The sequence below is a fragment of the Takifugu flavidus genome, chromosome 21, assembly GCF_003711565.1.
Source record: "Takifugu flavidus isolate HTHZ2018 chromosome 21, ASM371156v2, whole genome shotgun sequence".
Taxonomy (NCBI): domain Eukaryota; kingdom Metazoa; phylum Chordata; class Actinopteri; order Tetraodontiformes; family Tetraodontidae; genus Takifugu; species Takifugu flavidus.
This window is the reverse complement of record NC_079540.1, coordinates 6,323,133-6,335,949: the sequence shown is the minus strand read 5'-3', so window position 1 is coordinate 6,335,949 and position 12,817 is coordinate 6,323,133. Positions and strand designations below refer to the sequence as shown.

Below are 12,817 nucleotides of genomic sequence, written 5' to 3'. Positions count from 1 at the left end.
ACGAAACGGCGACGGGAAACTGGCCCCCGACTCTGGGACCAACTCCGCTGGTTGTTGGTTGTGTTGTTGCCTGTGTGATGTAGGTGACGTTTCCGGTTTTAGGGGACAATATTCGGCCGTGGAGACCCTGGGCTGGGGACCGATCCCTCACCCCCAGCTCCACAGGACATCTTACACCATTAAAGGCAACTTTTCACTTTAGAGCAACAGAGTTGCAGAATAAAGTTGGTGGAAACTTCCATCAGCTGCAGCATCACTCGGGGTTTGTGGTCGCCCCCCCACCCCCCACCCCCCAGGGCAGCTTTTTGCAGCATTGCAGAAAACGTGCTAATTCTGCCAGATCCAGTCCAGTGTGGAGCATCTGGGTCGACTGTTGCATGTTGCAGGTGTGTCGTTGCCTTGCTGGCCATCTGTTCAGAGTGTTGACACAAAGGTGGGTTCGCCTTATCGTGCGCTCTAAAGGACCCTGGTATCTGTGACAGGAACCCAGTCTGAATCCCGGTTTACTGGTGTCCAGGGAGGCAGGAAAACGGTCCAGAATCTCTCCAAATATAGAGAAAGGTTCTGAGTGTTTTGTGCTTTCTGGCTGCTGTTCGGGAGTCGACGCCGTCTGGACCAGAACTCTCCCCCGCGCTGCATTCTTCCCGGGTTAGCATGACACGGAGAAGCTTCCCTTCCCCTCACACCGGTCCTGTCCCAGGGCGCTCTCGGGCTAAAGTTTCCTCACATTTTACAATAGGATCTTATTTAGGAGTAACCCATCCCAGGTGGGACCGGCCCGAGCTCTTCCCTCTGGGAATTTTTGGATTTTCACCCAGCAGGTCAGAGGTCACCGGGGCTCCACACTCGAAACTGGGGAGGAACAATGGAGCTGGAGTAACGTGAGAGAGGAGCGCTTTTCCTCACTCCGCCCTTCCGTGTTTTCCTTTGACCCTTTCAGGTCAGGGCAGGTTTATTTTGGTGGAAAGGCTGCTGCCACCCTGACCCTTTCCCGTCACCGGGCCGGAGGCCGTGTTTACCATATTTAGCATCCAATTTTCCCATTTAAATCTTGTTTGTGAAAAATCGAACCTTCGCTCTCAACACAGGAATGTAAACACCTCCTCTTCCTCCCCCAGAGCATCTTTTTCCTCCACTTTTCATTCCAAAGAATCTGATTCCAGAAATTCCAAGTTTTTTTTTTAGACGTGTCAAATGCTGCTCAGCTTTAGTAGTTTTGGGAACGCTGATGTTCCTTCCTTTTCCGGAGTCTTCTTCACTCAACCAGAGGTTCTGGAATCTTTTCCTTGACTCAGAGACGGTCCGTGCCGGGTCCCCTCCCAGACTGTTGATCTTTCCAATAATCAATGATTGATCTGATCACTCCTACTTGGTTCAGACTGATGATGCCTCATCCCAATAAATCCAACTTTATTTATAAGGCGTCTCTGACAATCCAGATTGCCTCCACAAACCCAGAGCCCAGCAAAGCTGCCTTTTAAAGGTGAGAAACCTTGAGCAGGACCAGTCTTCACTCATATTGAGCTTCCTGATCCTCAGTTGTTTACATTGTGATGGGGGAATAAACCATATCTGTCCACAGTTGCTACTTTTGTTGTTAAAAAAGTAACATTCTCACATCTATAGAAGGAATTCCCGGATGATTCCAGTGATCGGCACTGTTTGTCATGACGACCCCTTTAGGATGACCTCAGCACACACAGAGACAAAAATAGGTTAATGATTGATGTGCGTGTTTGTGAAGTTAGCCTACATTACACACAAGCTTTGAGCACCTTTAATGATGCTTCGTTTAGAAGTGGGTCAAAAGTTAGGACAGAAAACCCCTGATCAGGTTTCTGGAGGTGTTTGGACCACGGCTGGAGGTGGACGAAAGACCGCCGGCAGACGTCTCAAAATACACCCCAGCTCAGTTTCACTGATCCTGATTTATTGTTCCAGTCCGGCACTTTTGTGCTGAAGGATAACGATGCGGTCGGATCACAAATGCTGACAGAAAGTCTCACTGGAAAGTCAATTCGAACCTAAAATCCCTTTGCAACTGTGACTTTAACATTTTAGGTCTTTTCAGTCATTGAATGCTACTGAACACTTAAACCAACACAGTCCACTTTGAAGAAACTGATGTGTGGGTAGAACCAGATGTGTCAAACATGGTGACTTCAGCCCTTCGGGGTCCTTCTGCACCACTGGAAGAACAACCGGCACCGCTGTGTTCATCCGCCTTTAGGTTTCATTTTCCCTCCCTTTGATTAGAATATATTTGAGCCATTAACTCAAATTCACAACACAACTCTTCAAATACTGAAATTAATTTTTTGATGCAGGAAACATTTTCGGTCGAACATACAGGCCGACACATCAGGGATTAACGACGGTGGTGATTAAACTTCACCAGTAAAAATGCTCAATTAAAGATTAAACCTGACGTGCAGCTTGATTTTCTCACGTTGGTCTGAAGCATTAATATCAGTTTTCAGCTTTTTAGCATTTTTGCTGCGGCTTGAACACGTTTTGAAACATCTAGCACAAAAAAACCAAACAGTCACCATAAAAAGGATGTTTATTTTTTGAATGTACAGACAGGCGATGCACTCTAGCGGTAGCGGTGCAGCTGCAGGGTGTTGCGCCTCTTCCAGGCAGCGCGACGGGAGCCTCCGATGGTCAGGTGGAACTTGTGGCCCTTGCCCAGGCCGCGGCTCTTCTTTCCTGCCGAGGTCAGGCCGCGCATCTCTCTGTGCTTGTGCACAGGCTTTGTGATCCACTGGGTGTCTGGGTTGCGCCTGACGGCTTTGTGGAACGGGTCGACCAGAATCACCTCGAAGAACTTGTAGGTGGAGTCTTCGCCCACCCAGTAGGAGTTGAGGACTCTCAGGGCGCCGCAGTGACGGCCAGCACGCTCCTACCGAAACAAACAAAAGTGGACGAGTGAGCGACCAAAGTCACAGGAGCACCTGTGGGTGAAACAGTGAAGTGACAGTGAAGCTGCACCGCAGAGCTCTGAATAGAATCAGACTGGATTGTTTACGTGTGAAAGTTGGCAGGAAAACCGGACTAAAGCGTCTGGCGAACATTTAATCCGTTTAACGCAAGGCAGAATTTAGAAGGTCAAACTGAGATGGCGGAGGACTTTGGACACGTAGGAGAGTTGACTCATGTTCCAGAAAACATTAGTAGCAGAATGTGTATTAACCCAGATCACTGAACATCACTGACGTAACAAGGAAGTTTTATTCATTACAGCAAATAAGTCACCACACGTGGCCCACCATCATCGGTGCTGCGTTCAGGAGCGTCGCTCAGCTGCAGCGTCACCCACACGATTACTCTGGAATAATCAACGTACCTCAGCAACAGACTGAAGGCTACGGGCGAACTTCATCTGGTTGACACCGTGGTGCACTGGTTTGCCATAGGTGGCACCTTTGGGCACGGGGCGTTTACGGCCTCCGCGGCGCACACGGATGCGGTAGATGACGTAGCCTGCAAGGAGAAAATGATGAGAACAGCAGCGTGGACCTTGGTGCCATAAGACTGGACCGGCACCCACCCTGCTTGGCTTTGTATCCCAGTCTGCGGGCCTTGTCGGGTCTGGTGGGTCGTGGAGCGCGGTGGAGGTTGGACAGTTGGCGGTACTGCCAGCACCGGACACGGAGCAGGAAGCGCATCACATCGGACTGCTTCTTGCGCCATAACTCCTGCATATACCGGTATGCTCCCATGTTGACTTATCTGAGGAGGAGAAACATCCAGGTCAACTACAACATTTATACTCAGCACGTTGCCATGAACACAGAAAGCTGACAAATGTACAACACTGATACAGAGGGTCTGTCTTATTGTCAGATATATGTCTACAAACTGAAGCACTTGTCACAATGCATATGGACATACATCTGTCCCTAAAGGAGTATAAATTAATAAATACTAAGTGGATGATAGAAATGATGAATGGTTCTTTATTGACGGTACGTTCTCACATCAAGCGTGCTAGTACACAAACTCACGCCTCGAATAAAGACGCTGAACGACACTAGCATAGCAACATTAGCCAAGAAACATTAGCTCTTAACACCGCACTTTGTTTGAATTCCAGCATTATTACAATCGAAAAGCATTTATCGGTGTAAAAGCCTGTACCTCGACAACTCCTAACAACGTATTTGAAAAGACAATATAGAAAATATATTAGCTTGCAGCCGGTTCAAATGCTATCAGTTCTGCTGCTGCTCCACACCGATAGGCTTCAAAATCACTGATCAATGTCCATTAACTGTAAATATTACCGCCATTGTGTATAACAATAAGACGTTTAACGGTGCCTTGTGTAAAAACAGTAGATGAAGGTATATACATGCAGATTTAAATGGATTGCGTTTGATACAAATGCATAGAAATACTCGCTTACATGATGGCGTACCAGCCGGAAAGGGAGAGAAAAAGTCCCAGCATGCCTTATGAGAATCACAGTGACGTACTTCCTCTTTGTCATTGTGGGAAATGTAGTTTAAATGGACAGATTAGTATCGGCGCTGCAGGGAATTCTGTCAATTTTGTCTGAAAAAAATAGTTTATATATTAGAGTACCGAGTTTTCCCCCAATGTTTATAATCTCACAACATATTAACAATATGTAGACACGTACTCACAGTGTCTTTAGAAGTAACACCGAGTTTTTAATAATATGTTAAAATATCTCGAGCAAGCTTTAAATGTGCCAGCTTCAAAAATTCAAAACCTAGTAAAGTTTATGTTTACTCTATGTTCAGAGCAGTGGATTAATGATCGCTGGATGTGGGAGCAGAGACGCGTTAATAAGCCACTAAAAGTTACGGATTTAAATGGTCATAAAAATCATGTTTCTCGTTAAACATGTAATTAAACGTCCTGAGAGATGATCTTAGAGGATTGTGAAAAGTAAATTCACTCAAGTCAGAGGCAGAGTAGTCATGAGAAGAAGTCGTCCAAGACAAACTTGAAACGTTCGTTCAAAGAGGAAATTGATATCTTTATTCAGTTCCAGCGTTTTCCAAATAAAAGCGGGAGCCCTGTAGGGGGCGGTAAAGCAACACCCTGCGCTGTCCCGCGTAGAAGAAGAAACCACGCATGCTCAAAGCGGGATTTAGCTTGACAGCGTAGGTAGCTAAGATGGATGCGACACTTTTAGACTTGGTAAACATCTAGAATCCCAATGATCCAAGTAAGACACATAACCACGTTATTATTATTTTTTTTTAGTAATTTACTATTTATGGCTCTCAAAACTGTATGACGCGTGGTTAGCCTGTTTCCTAGATTGTAACTAATAAAAGGAAAAGCTAGCTCAGCCCAAATGTAGCGGATTCCCAGAGCCTCACTAACTCGTATCTGTTGTCGTCTCATGTTTATCGTGTAAGACTATTAACACCGCAACTATGTTAATTACAGGTCCGAGATGGGTAAAGGTTGTAAAGTTGTGGTTTGTGGTCAATCGGCAGTTGGGAAAACGGCAATACTCGAGCAGCTGCTTTACGGAAATCACGTAGTCGGTACGTAAATGACGTAGCGGCCAGGGGGCTTTTCCTCCTCGGTGACAGCTGATCGCGTGCTCACTGTCATAGGTTCCGAGTCCGCCGAGACCCAGGAGGACGTGTACGTGGCCTCGGTGGAGACTGACCGCGGCGTGAAGGAACAGCTGAGGCTTTACGACACCAAAGGGCTGCACGATGGTCAAGATCTGCCCAAACATTACTACTCTGTGGCCGACGGCTTTGTGCTGGTCTACAGCATCGACAGCCTGGAGTCTTTCAGGAGGGTCGACATGGTCAAGAAGGAAATAGACAAATCCAGGGACAAGAAGGAGGCATGTTTACAATATTTCAAGTCAGTGCCTTTGGGAAATGTACAAACAGTGTAGAGTTCAATCACCGGCCCCTTAATGGAAATGTTGGAACTCCAGTGGCGGCCCTCCTCTGGAACCGCAGCAGATTTACCGACGTCTTTTTTGCATCCTCAGGTCACAGTCGTAGTCCTGGGCAACAAGAGCGACCTGCGGGAGCGTCGGCAGGTGGAACACGAGGCGGCGCAGCAGTGGGCTCGGGGTGAGAAGGTGAAGCTGTGGGAGGTGAGCGTCACCGAGCGCAGCTCCCTCATCGAGCCCTTCACCCAGCTGACCAGCCGGCTCACGCAGCCACAGAGCAAGTCGGCCTTCCCTCTGCCGGGCCGCAAAAGCAAGGGCACGCCGTCCAATGACATCTGACCCTCCCAGCGGGCCCAGTACCACTCCGGTTGCTTCTGGTTTACGTTCATCATTCCACCATGTGGAGAGCGCTGTCGCTGTCTGGTTAGCCTAGCCAAGCTCTGGTTAGGGCAACTAGTTTACAACTTAAAACAGATTTTAATCTAATTATTTCTGTAGTTTACATGGTGGACGAGTGTCCAAATGTCAGCATGAGGCGCTATAGTCAGCGAACCAGACCTGAGGCTCATCTCTAATCTAACCCTAACCCACGATCCACGTGCTATTTTATTGGTTCTGGTGAAACCAAAGTTGTTGTTTTTTTTTCTAGTGTTAAAACTGTCACATATCATTTCATCTCGGCATGAACGAGCACTTTACGACCAAAGATGCGACGTCTTCAAGAGTCTGTCCATGTTTAGTTGAGAATCACAGCACATGTAACATTAGCTGGCTCTTCCCTCTGAAGCCGACCTGAACCCATGAGCACCGCATCATCCGGGTCGCCTCTCAGGCCTCGAAGCAATAATATCACTGGTACTGCGTTTACTCGTGATGTCACTTCCTGTCTTACTTCACCTCCTGCCTGACTGGACTTCTAGCTAAAGCACTTTGACCAGTAGAAGATAATTTATTTTTGTCACTTTATCAAAGCCACATTCCTTTGATGTGAAGCTCCTGCAGCACTTTTGTCTTTGATTTCACAGAGATTTACTTTTCATTCCAGAAATAAATCTGTTAATAAAGCGTTGCCGATGAAAGCGGCGTTCTGGTGTTTCCCGAAGACGACCGCAGGCATCTGTTGGTCACGTTTAATTCATAAAAGAAGAAACAGAAAAGTTCTTGATAAATTGGTACAGAACACAAATTACAACCATAGCTAAACATGTCTACATGTGTGAAACGCACAGAATTTGGAGCGGGGAAGCAAACACCAACTGGAACTTCTTACAGGTGAGGATCGACACCGACGTGACCGACGGGGAATCATGCTGCGACACGTTTCATCTTATGGGTTAGCATGAACGTCTGCGATCAAAAACACGAGCTAAAGGCGGCGCTGTCGGATTTCGTTACAGTTGGGCTTCAGTTAACTTAAAAATATACAATAAACAACACAATTTCAGGAGTTTAAGACTTCAATTCTGAGATAAAAATCCACACGGCTCCACCCTCCACCCCTGAGTCAGCCCCCACCCACCCACGAGTCAATCAACCGGCGGCTCGTCGAGCGATTATGTGGCGTAGCGTTTGGTCCACTGTTTGGCTATCCGGTCGTGTTCGGGTCTGTTTGTGGTGTACTGTGTGGCGATGCTTCCCACCAGGGGGTCCGCTGCAACAACAACGTTCACAGGCATCACGTTACACATGTGGTCCAAACGTGTGTGTGTGTGTGTGTGTGTGTGTGTGTGTGTGGCTCTCACCAGGGTTGCAGTCAGTCAGCAGGGAGCAGATGGACAGTAGGACCTTGGAGATGGTGAGGGCAGGACTCCAGTTGTCCTTCAGGATGTCCAGACAGATCACCCCCTGGCTGTTGATGTTGCAGTGGTAGATCCTGGTCCGGAACGTCACCTGGAAACACAAACACACATGATTTCTAAAGCCCACAGGAAATATACTGGTGAATTATTTGAGCCGAGAAGAGATTCTGTCAGATTTTATTCATATTCTGTCTCTCCAGGAGGAGAGCAGCTCATTCTTTGTGCGTGGGCTCCCTCTAGTGGAGAAGGCGAACACGACACCCCTGTTGGACAGGTTGAGGACTCACCTTGGGCGGTTTGAAGGGGTAGTCTGGCGTGAAGGCGATGTCCAGGAAGAAGACTCCTCCCTCATACACAGAGCCTGGGGGACCCAGGATGGTGGACCTCCACTCATAGATGTTGTCTCCTTTGGGACCAGCACTGTCAGAACAAAGATGTCCTTAATGAGCGCGACCTTTCCAGTGTTTTGGGGTCACGTCTGCCCAGGTCATCATCTTCAGTCATCAACAAAAACAAACCGCAGCATCTATAACCTCCACTTTTGGGCTCAACCATCTTTTGAGAGTGTTTGACGGCGCAACTCCAGGCGGCGCCGGCGCCGCGGACAGAGATCGTAGCGTCGCCCACAGAAACGACCACACTGAGGTTTCTCTCCTCCGACAACAGAGGCGGCTCACATTCTCAGACAGGCCTGCGACGACGGCGAGCCGTGGTTTCCTCCGGCGTTCACAAAGGCTGCCCAGTGCTTTGTGTTGGCTAATGTCATGCAGCCGGGGGGGGGGGGGGGGGGAGGGGCTTCTGCCAACGCGCGGCGGCACCGGCGCTGACATTTCAGCCCCGTGTCTTTGGGCCTTTAACCTTTCGAAGCGGCCTGCAGCTGGTCTCCGCTCCTCCAGCACGTCAATGTTGCCGCGTCTCTCCGCCGCTGATGCGTCCGCTGGCAACGGGGTCGTGATGTCAGGCGGTGGCGCCGTGACGCGCCGCCCGACGGAGGCGATCCTTTACCGGGATGGCGATCTTCTCTCCTCCTGCCTCCCTCCGCTCACACACGTTCTGACTGAAATCAAGGCGATGGACGGTAATACGAACACCCTGGATCTGTCGGCGGTTGCCACGGCGCCCCTCTGGTTTTAGCCAATCACAGAGCTTCGCCAACACGGAAAAGTAAGTGACGAACTTCAGCTGGGAGACACGTGGCTTCTCTTAATTACCACCGAGCTATTTCAGTACTTCGGAGATCAGACCTGCTCCTCCTCCACCTCCACAGGAGCCAGTGGAGGAGGTTTGGACACAGTTCCAGGTTGGGGGGGGGGACACATGGACGGACTCTGGACACTGGGGGGTGGACTACATTTCCCAGAGGAGCTGCCTCCACTGCCCATGCCGGCAAACGCTGCCTTGCTCATTGGTATCCAGACGGTTGGCGGCCCCCACCGTGTAATTATCCGTGCACGGTGCCTCTGGCTGCAGCGCCTCCGGTCGGCCGCTTCCTCCCCGGGGAGCCCAACTCTTATAGACTGGCAGAGCTGCTGCGGAGGCCTCGGCCTCGGCGAACAAACAGCGGAGGAGACCCGGCCGAGGGGAAGAGGAGGAGCCAGAGGGGGCGGGAGGACGCAGAGGGAGGCGTCACGGGGACGGCGAGGCAGATCTCCTCCGATGACGGCTCCGCTCTCAGGGTGTAGAAGAAGAAAGAGGCTCCACGTCCTCCGCTGAGGGTTGTAATCAGGTTTTGATAACCGACTGATGAAAGGCTGAACGTGAACCACGGGAGTCACTGGTGACAATGGGAGCCCGTCAGGACTCACCGTGGCGCTCGCCATGATGCTGAAAACTCAGGATTAGCATCACAGAAAGTGTGTGAACAAGCCCTGGAGCGCCTGAGTGTGTCTCAACATTATTCTGGATTAATGAGAATAATCTGGCCACCGGTCCAGAAAGGGTCAAATCAGGTGGGCACAAGGGACCGGGACATCAGAGGGACCACAACACCCGTCCAACTGTTTGATCGGCGGCTCCAACGAGAGAGAAGCGGCGTTCCAACTGCTCGCCGTTCCAGCCGACGGGACCACAAACCACGAGGGACGGCGAGGAACGCTTCCTAGTTTCCTCGAAACACCGGCTGCAGCGAGGGCGCGTCCTCCTCCCCTCAAAGCGGTCCGTCTTGTTTCTGGAAACGCTTTGATGCTGTGTGTAAACAGTGCTGAGACGGCACACGGAGGTTCCCCAGGCGGCAACTGAGAGGACTCCGAGTGTGGCGGATCTGGAAGGACGCTAGCTGTCCCTGATGGACCGTTTAGCCTCATCGCTAACATCAGCACAGCCACAGAAACACACACACACACACACACACACACACGCCATGAAGCCGCGCCAGCTCACCTGCAGTTGGGCGGCGGATCCAGAGTAATGTCGGCCAGTTCTTTCTGAATTCTGCCAAAAGAGGAAACAGACAAATGTCAAAAGGAGGTGGATCTGGTGTAGCTCAGCATCCGTTGGACAATTCTGCCGCCACAGGAAGTGCGTCGTTCTCTTTGATGTGACACAGCGGCGCAGAAATAAGCAGAAGTTTACGTGGCGGTCCAAACTGACGGCCCTCCCTCAGCTGTAGGCGGTGCGTCGCATTCAGATTTCTCGTGAACTGGCGCCCAGCTCGAGGCTAGCGGCCTTAGCTTAGGCAAGAGCGCTTGGAGTGAAGCCGTGGCGCCATCTAGTGTCCATTGCTGTTCTGTCAACGGTTCTTCCCAGAGACCCAGACCCACCTCTTAGCGCTGGTAGACAGGAGTTTGGAGGTCTTGCTCATGCTGGCTTTGCTCTCTCGTTTCTTGGAAGGTGTGTTGTCTGGCTGCTGATGGTGGCCGGAGGATGTGGAGGATGAAGAGCTGGTGCTGGCACGGGAATCCTCATCCGACATACCGAGCCTGGAGGAAGACAAACGGCCCCGGATGAGACACCAGGTGAACTTTCAGGGAGTTTTATTAATTTTTTTACAGGTGTGTGGGGCGGCGTGAGGAACGGCCACTGTGACACCCTGGACACGGGAAACTTGTTTTAGGGCGAGTTTAAGAATTTCACCGGTGGAGAGTTCGAGGCTGAATGTCAAACGTGGTTTGAACGGCCAGGCCCGAACTGAATTTTAACTCGAGTTAACCGCTCTACCGGTTTAAATCACCATCCTCTGGGTGTTATCGAGGAACCCAGCGACTGGGCATTTTCATTCTTTCATAACACTAAATTGTGTCCTAGGCCAATGTCTGCTGTTATTTTTAGCCGAGCCAGGCTGCGACAAAAGAGGACTCCTTTGGCGAAATAGTCCGACTAAAGGCCTAGTTTACCGACCCACACCTCGGAGTGATAAAGCCGCACGACACCCATGGAGAGCCCCCCTCCCCAGCCCTAGAATCGACTCTAAGAGGTCGGAGTGGAAAAGCAGGAACACACCGACGGGGCGATGTCGCAGCACCCCAACAGTCCCCGCACGGATCAAACTTTACCCCGAACAAGTTGGTGCGGCTCCGCCAGTCGATTCGGAGCCGCATCGCGCCGCTCGCACCAAATACAAGCGCGCCGCACACTTAGGAGAGGTTTTAAACGCGTTTTTAAAGCGATATCCGTCGACACGCAGCTGATCTCGCAGAATGGTTCGACTCCCGAATTGTCCTTCCGACTGTAACGCGACATTTTGTATCACCTGTATCCTCTAGAGGACACGGACCCCTCAAACTGTCACAGTATCACCGGCTAAATTACAAATATTCCAGACTTTATACCTTTCTTTGTGTGGACAGCCTGTGTGCGTACGTGTGTGCCTCCGCCGCCTGGACGCACCAGTGTCAAACCTGCGTCAAGCACGAGACAGGAAACTTCCGGTCATCATCTAAAAAATAAAACGCCCAAAGCCGCGTTCACAATGCTAATGCTAAAAGTGCTAAGTAGCATTTTTTTAAACGTACGATCCAGGGAAAAATCAACACTAAATATGCGATTAATGTTGGAATATTTTGCCAAACTCCAAAGTGTAATAAAGGTTGCCTGATTATCAAAATAAAATAGTCACGTTTGATTTTGGGAAGTTTAAAATAGCAATTGTGAATTTTTTTTTATTGAGAAAACATTTAGATTTTCATTTCAGGAATAAAATATATATTAAAAATGTATATCCTTTATGTCCTCACCCCATGCGGCCTGAGTAATTAACAATATCAAAATCCTTGCAATAGTAGCTGTTGAAGAAAGCGATTCCTTTAAAAAAAAAAAATAATAAAGTTTAAAATTTGAAGCTTATTCTACCAGTGAATTAAGAAATAAATGGCAAAGGCGTCCATTTCTTCAGGATCGGCGCTTTTATTTTGTGCGTGATCGAGTTCCGGTGTGATGCTGCCGCTGGACGCGTGCCTCCCCTGGCAGGAAGTGTTGATCCCGCGGCCGACGTCCTGACGTCACGGTCACGTATCCTTATGACGCTTCACACAGCGTTGTAAAGTGACGTCACAGAGAAGAAAAAGACACCTAAAGAAACCCCAAAATTCAAACTTTTAACGACCCCCCCCCCCCCCCCCCCCCCCCCCCCAACATTGTGTGCCTACAGTTTTAGCCTGGGCAAATTTCTGTGAAATACTCAGAAGTTTTGTTGAAGGTAGCTCGAGTTGCATTCATCTTGTTCCATGTGCTGCTCATTTCAGGTTTCACTTCCCATCGTTCACCTACCTCCCGCTGCAAACGCCACTTCTCCTTTTCTGTCAGCTTCCTCCTCCCACGGTGTGCGAGGGAGGGAGGGAGGGAGGGAGGCTGGAGCACCCCCCCACCCTCCCCCCCATGTGTCAACCATAATTAACTCTGCCACTGTTGCTCCACTTTGGTTTTGTAACACGCAGGCAGCAGCAGAGCTCCGTCTCCTCAATATCACCTGCGGCCCCGGCCGGCCAGCTCCCCCAGATAGCGTTTCTGGAGGGGTTTTATTTTGAAAACTGCCCAGGAACTTCCCGTCCGCTCCGCCGTCGCATCCAGAACCAGGCGGAGCGGAAACAGGCCGCGCGGCGGCTGTAATCGTCTCCAGCTGCGGCGGAACACTGGAGCCGTCCCTCGACCGGTGTGAACTGGACTTCAGACATGAAACATTAAT

The 12,817-nt window shown here is 50.0% G+C and overlaps 3 protein-coding genes across 4 annotated transcripts; 1 reads left to right on the top strand and 2 right to left on the bottom strand.

Moving 5' to 3' along the window:
* Positions 1-2,545: 2,545 nt before the first annotated feature.
* rpl15 (ribosomal protein L15) lies at positions 2,546-4,539 on the bottom strand. Its single transcript, XM_057020056.1, has 4 exons — positions 4,409-4,539; positions 3,551-3,732; positions 3,347-3,483; positions 2,546-2,902 (listed from the first exon to the last, which is right to left on the bottom strand). Exons 2-4 carry the CDS (start codon positions 3,720-3,722, stop codon positions 2,597-2,599), a joined length of 615 nt encoding a protein of 204 aa, XP_056876036.1. The 5' UTR covers positions 3,723-3,732; positions 4,409-4,539; the 3' UTR covers positions 2,546-2,596.
* Positions 4,540-5,064: 525 nt separating this feature from the next.
* On the top strand, positions 5,065-6,978 carry nkiras1 (NFKB inhibitor interacting Ras-like 1). Its single transcript, XM_057020057.1, has 4 exons — positions 5,065-5,200; positions 5,428-5,528; positions 5,601-5,842; positions 5,996-6,978. The coding sequence occupies exons 2-4, from the start codon at positions 5,435-5,437 to the stop codon at positions 6,236-6,238; spliced, it is 579 nt and encodes a 192-aa protein (XP_056876037.1). The 5' UTR covers positions 5,065-5,200; positions 5,428-5,434; the 3' UTR covers positions 6,239-6,978.
* Positions 6,979-7,015: 37 nt separating this feature from the next.
* On the bottom strand, positions 7,016-12,035 carry LOC130517873 (ubiquitin-conjugating enzyme E2 E1). 2 transcript variants are annotated; one of them, XM_057020051.1, is made up of 7 exons: positions 11,986-12,035; positions 11,466-11,534; positions 10,458-10,616; positions 10,078-10,128; positions 7,986-8,118; positions 7,642-7,789; positions 7,016-7,550 (listed from the first exon to the last, which is right to left on the bottom strand). In XM_057020051.1, the coding sequence occupies exons 1-7, from the start codon at positions 12,018-12,020 to the stop codon at positions 7,453-7,455; spliced, it is 693 nt and encodes a 230-aa protein (XP_056876031.1). In that variant the 5' UTR covers positions 12,021-12,035; the 3' UTR covers positions 7,016-7,452. The 2 variants fall into 2 exon arrangements, with proteins under 2 accessions (XP_056876031.1, XP_056876032.1); XM_057020052.1 differs by lacking the exons at positions 11,466-11,534; positions 11,986-12,035 and adding an exon at positions 11,137-11,249.
* Positions 12,036-12,817: the final 782 nt, after the last annotated feature.

Coding starts and splice junctions, on each gene's coding strand:
- rpl15 (XM_057020056.1), bottom strand. CDS start 3,722: ATGGGAGCATACCGGTATATGCAGGAGTTATGGCGCAAGAAGCAGTCC. Junction 3,484..3,550: donor GGGATACAAAGCCAAGCAGG/GTGGGTGCCGGT, acceptor TTCTCCTTGCAG/GCTACGTCATCTACCGCATC. Junction 2,903..3,346: donor GCCTTCAGTCTGTTGCTGAG/GTACGTTGATTA, acceptor TTGTTTCGGTAG/GAGCGTGCTGGCCGTCACTG.
- nkiras1 (XM_057020057.1), top strand. CDS start 5,435: ATGGGTAAAGGTTGTAAAGTTGTGGTTTGTGGTCAATCGGCAGTTGGG. Junction 5,529..5,600: donor TTACGGAAATCACGTAGTCG/GTACGTAAATGA, acceptor TCACTGTCATAG/GTTCCGAGTCCGCCGAGACC. Junction 5,843..5,995: donor AATCCAGGGACAAGAAGGAG/GCATGTTTACAA, acceptor TTGCATCCTCAG/GTCACAGTCGTAGTCCTGGG.
- LOC130517873 (XM_057020051.1), bottom strand. CDS start 12,020: ATGGACGCCTTTGCCATTTATTTCTTAATTCACTG. Junction 10,129..10,457: donor CTGTCTACCAGCGCTAAGAG/GTGGGTCTGGGT, acceptor CTCTTTTGGCAG/AATTCAGAAAGAACTGGCCG. Junction 7,790..7,985: donor ACCCCTTCAAACCGCCCAAG/GTGAGTCCTCAA, acceptor TTGTGTTTCCAG/GTGACGTTCCGGACCAGGAT.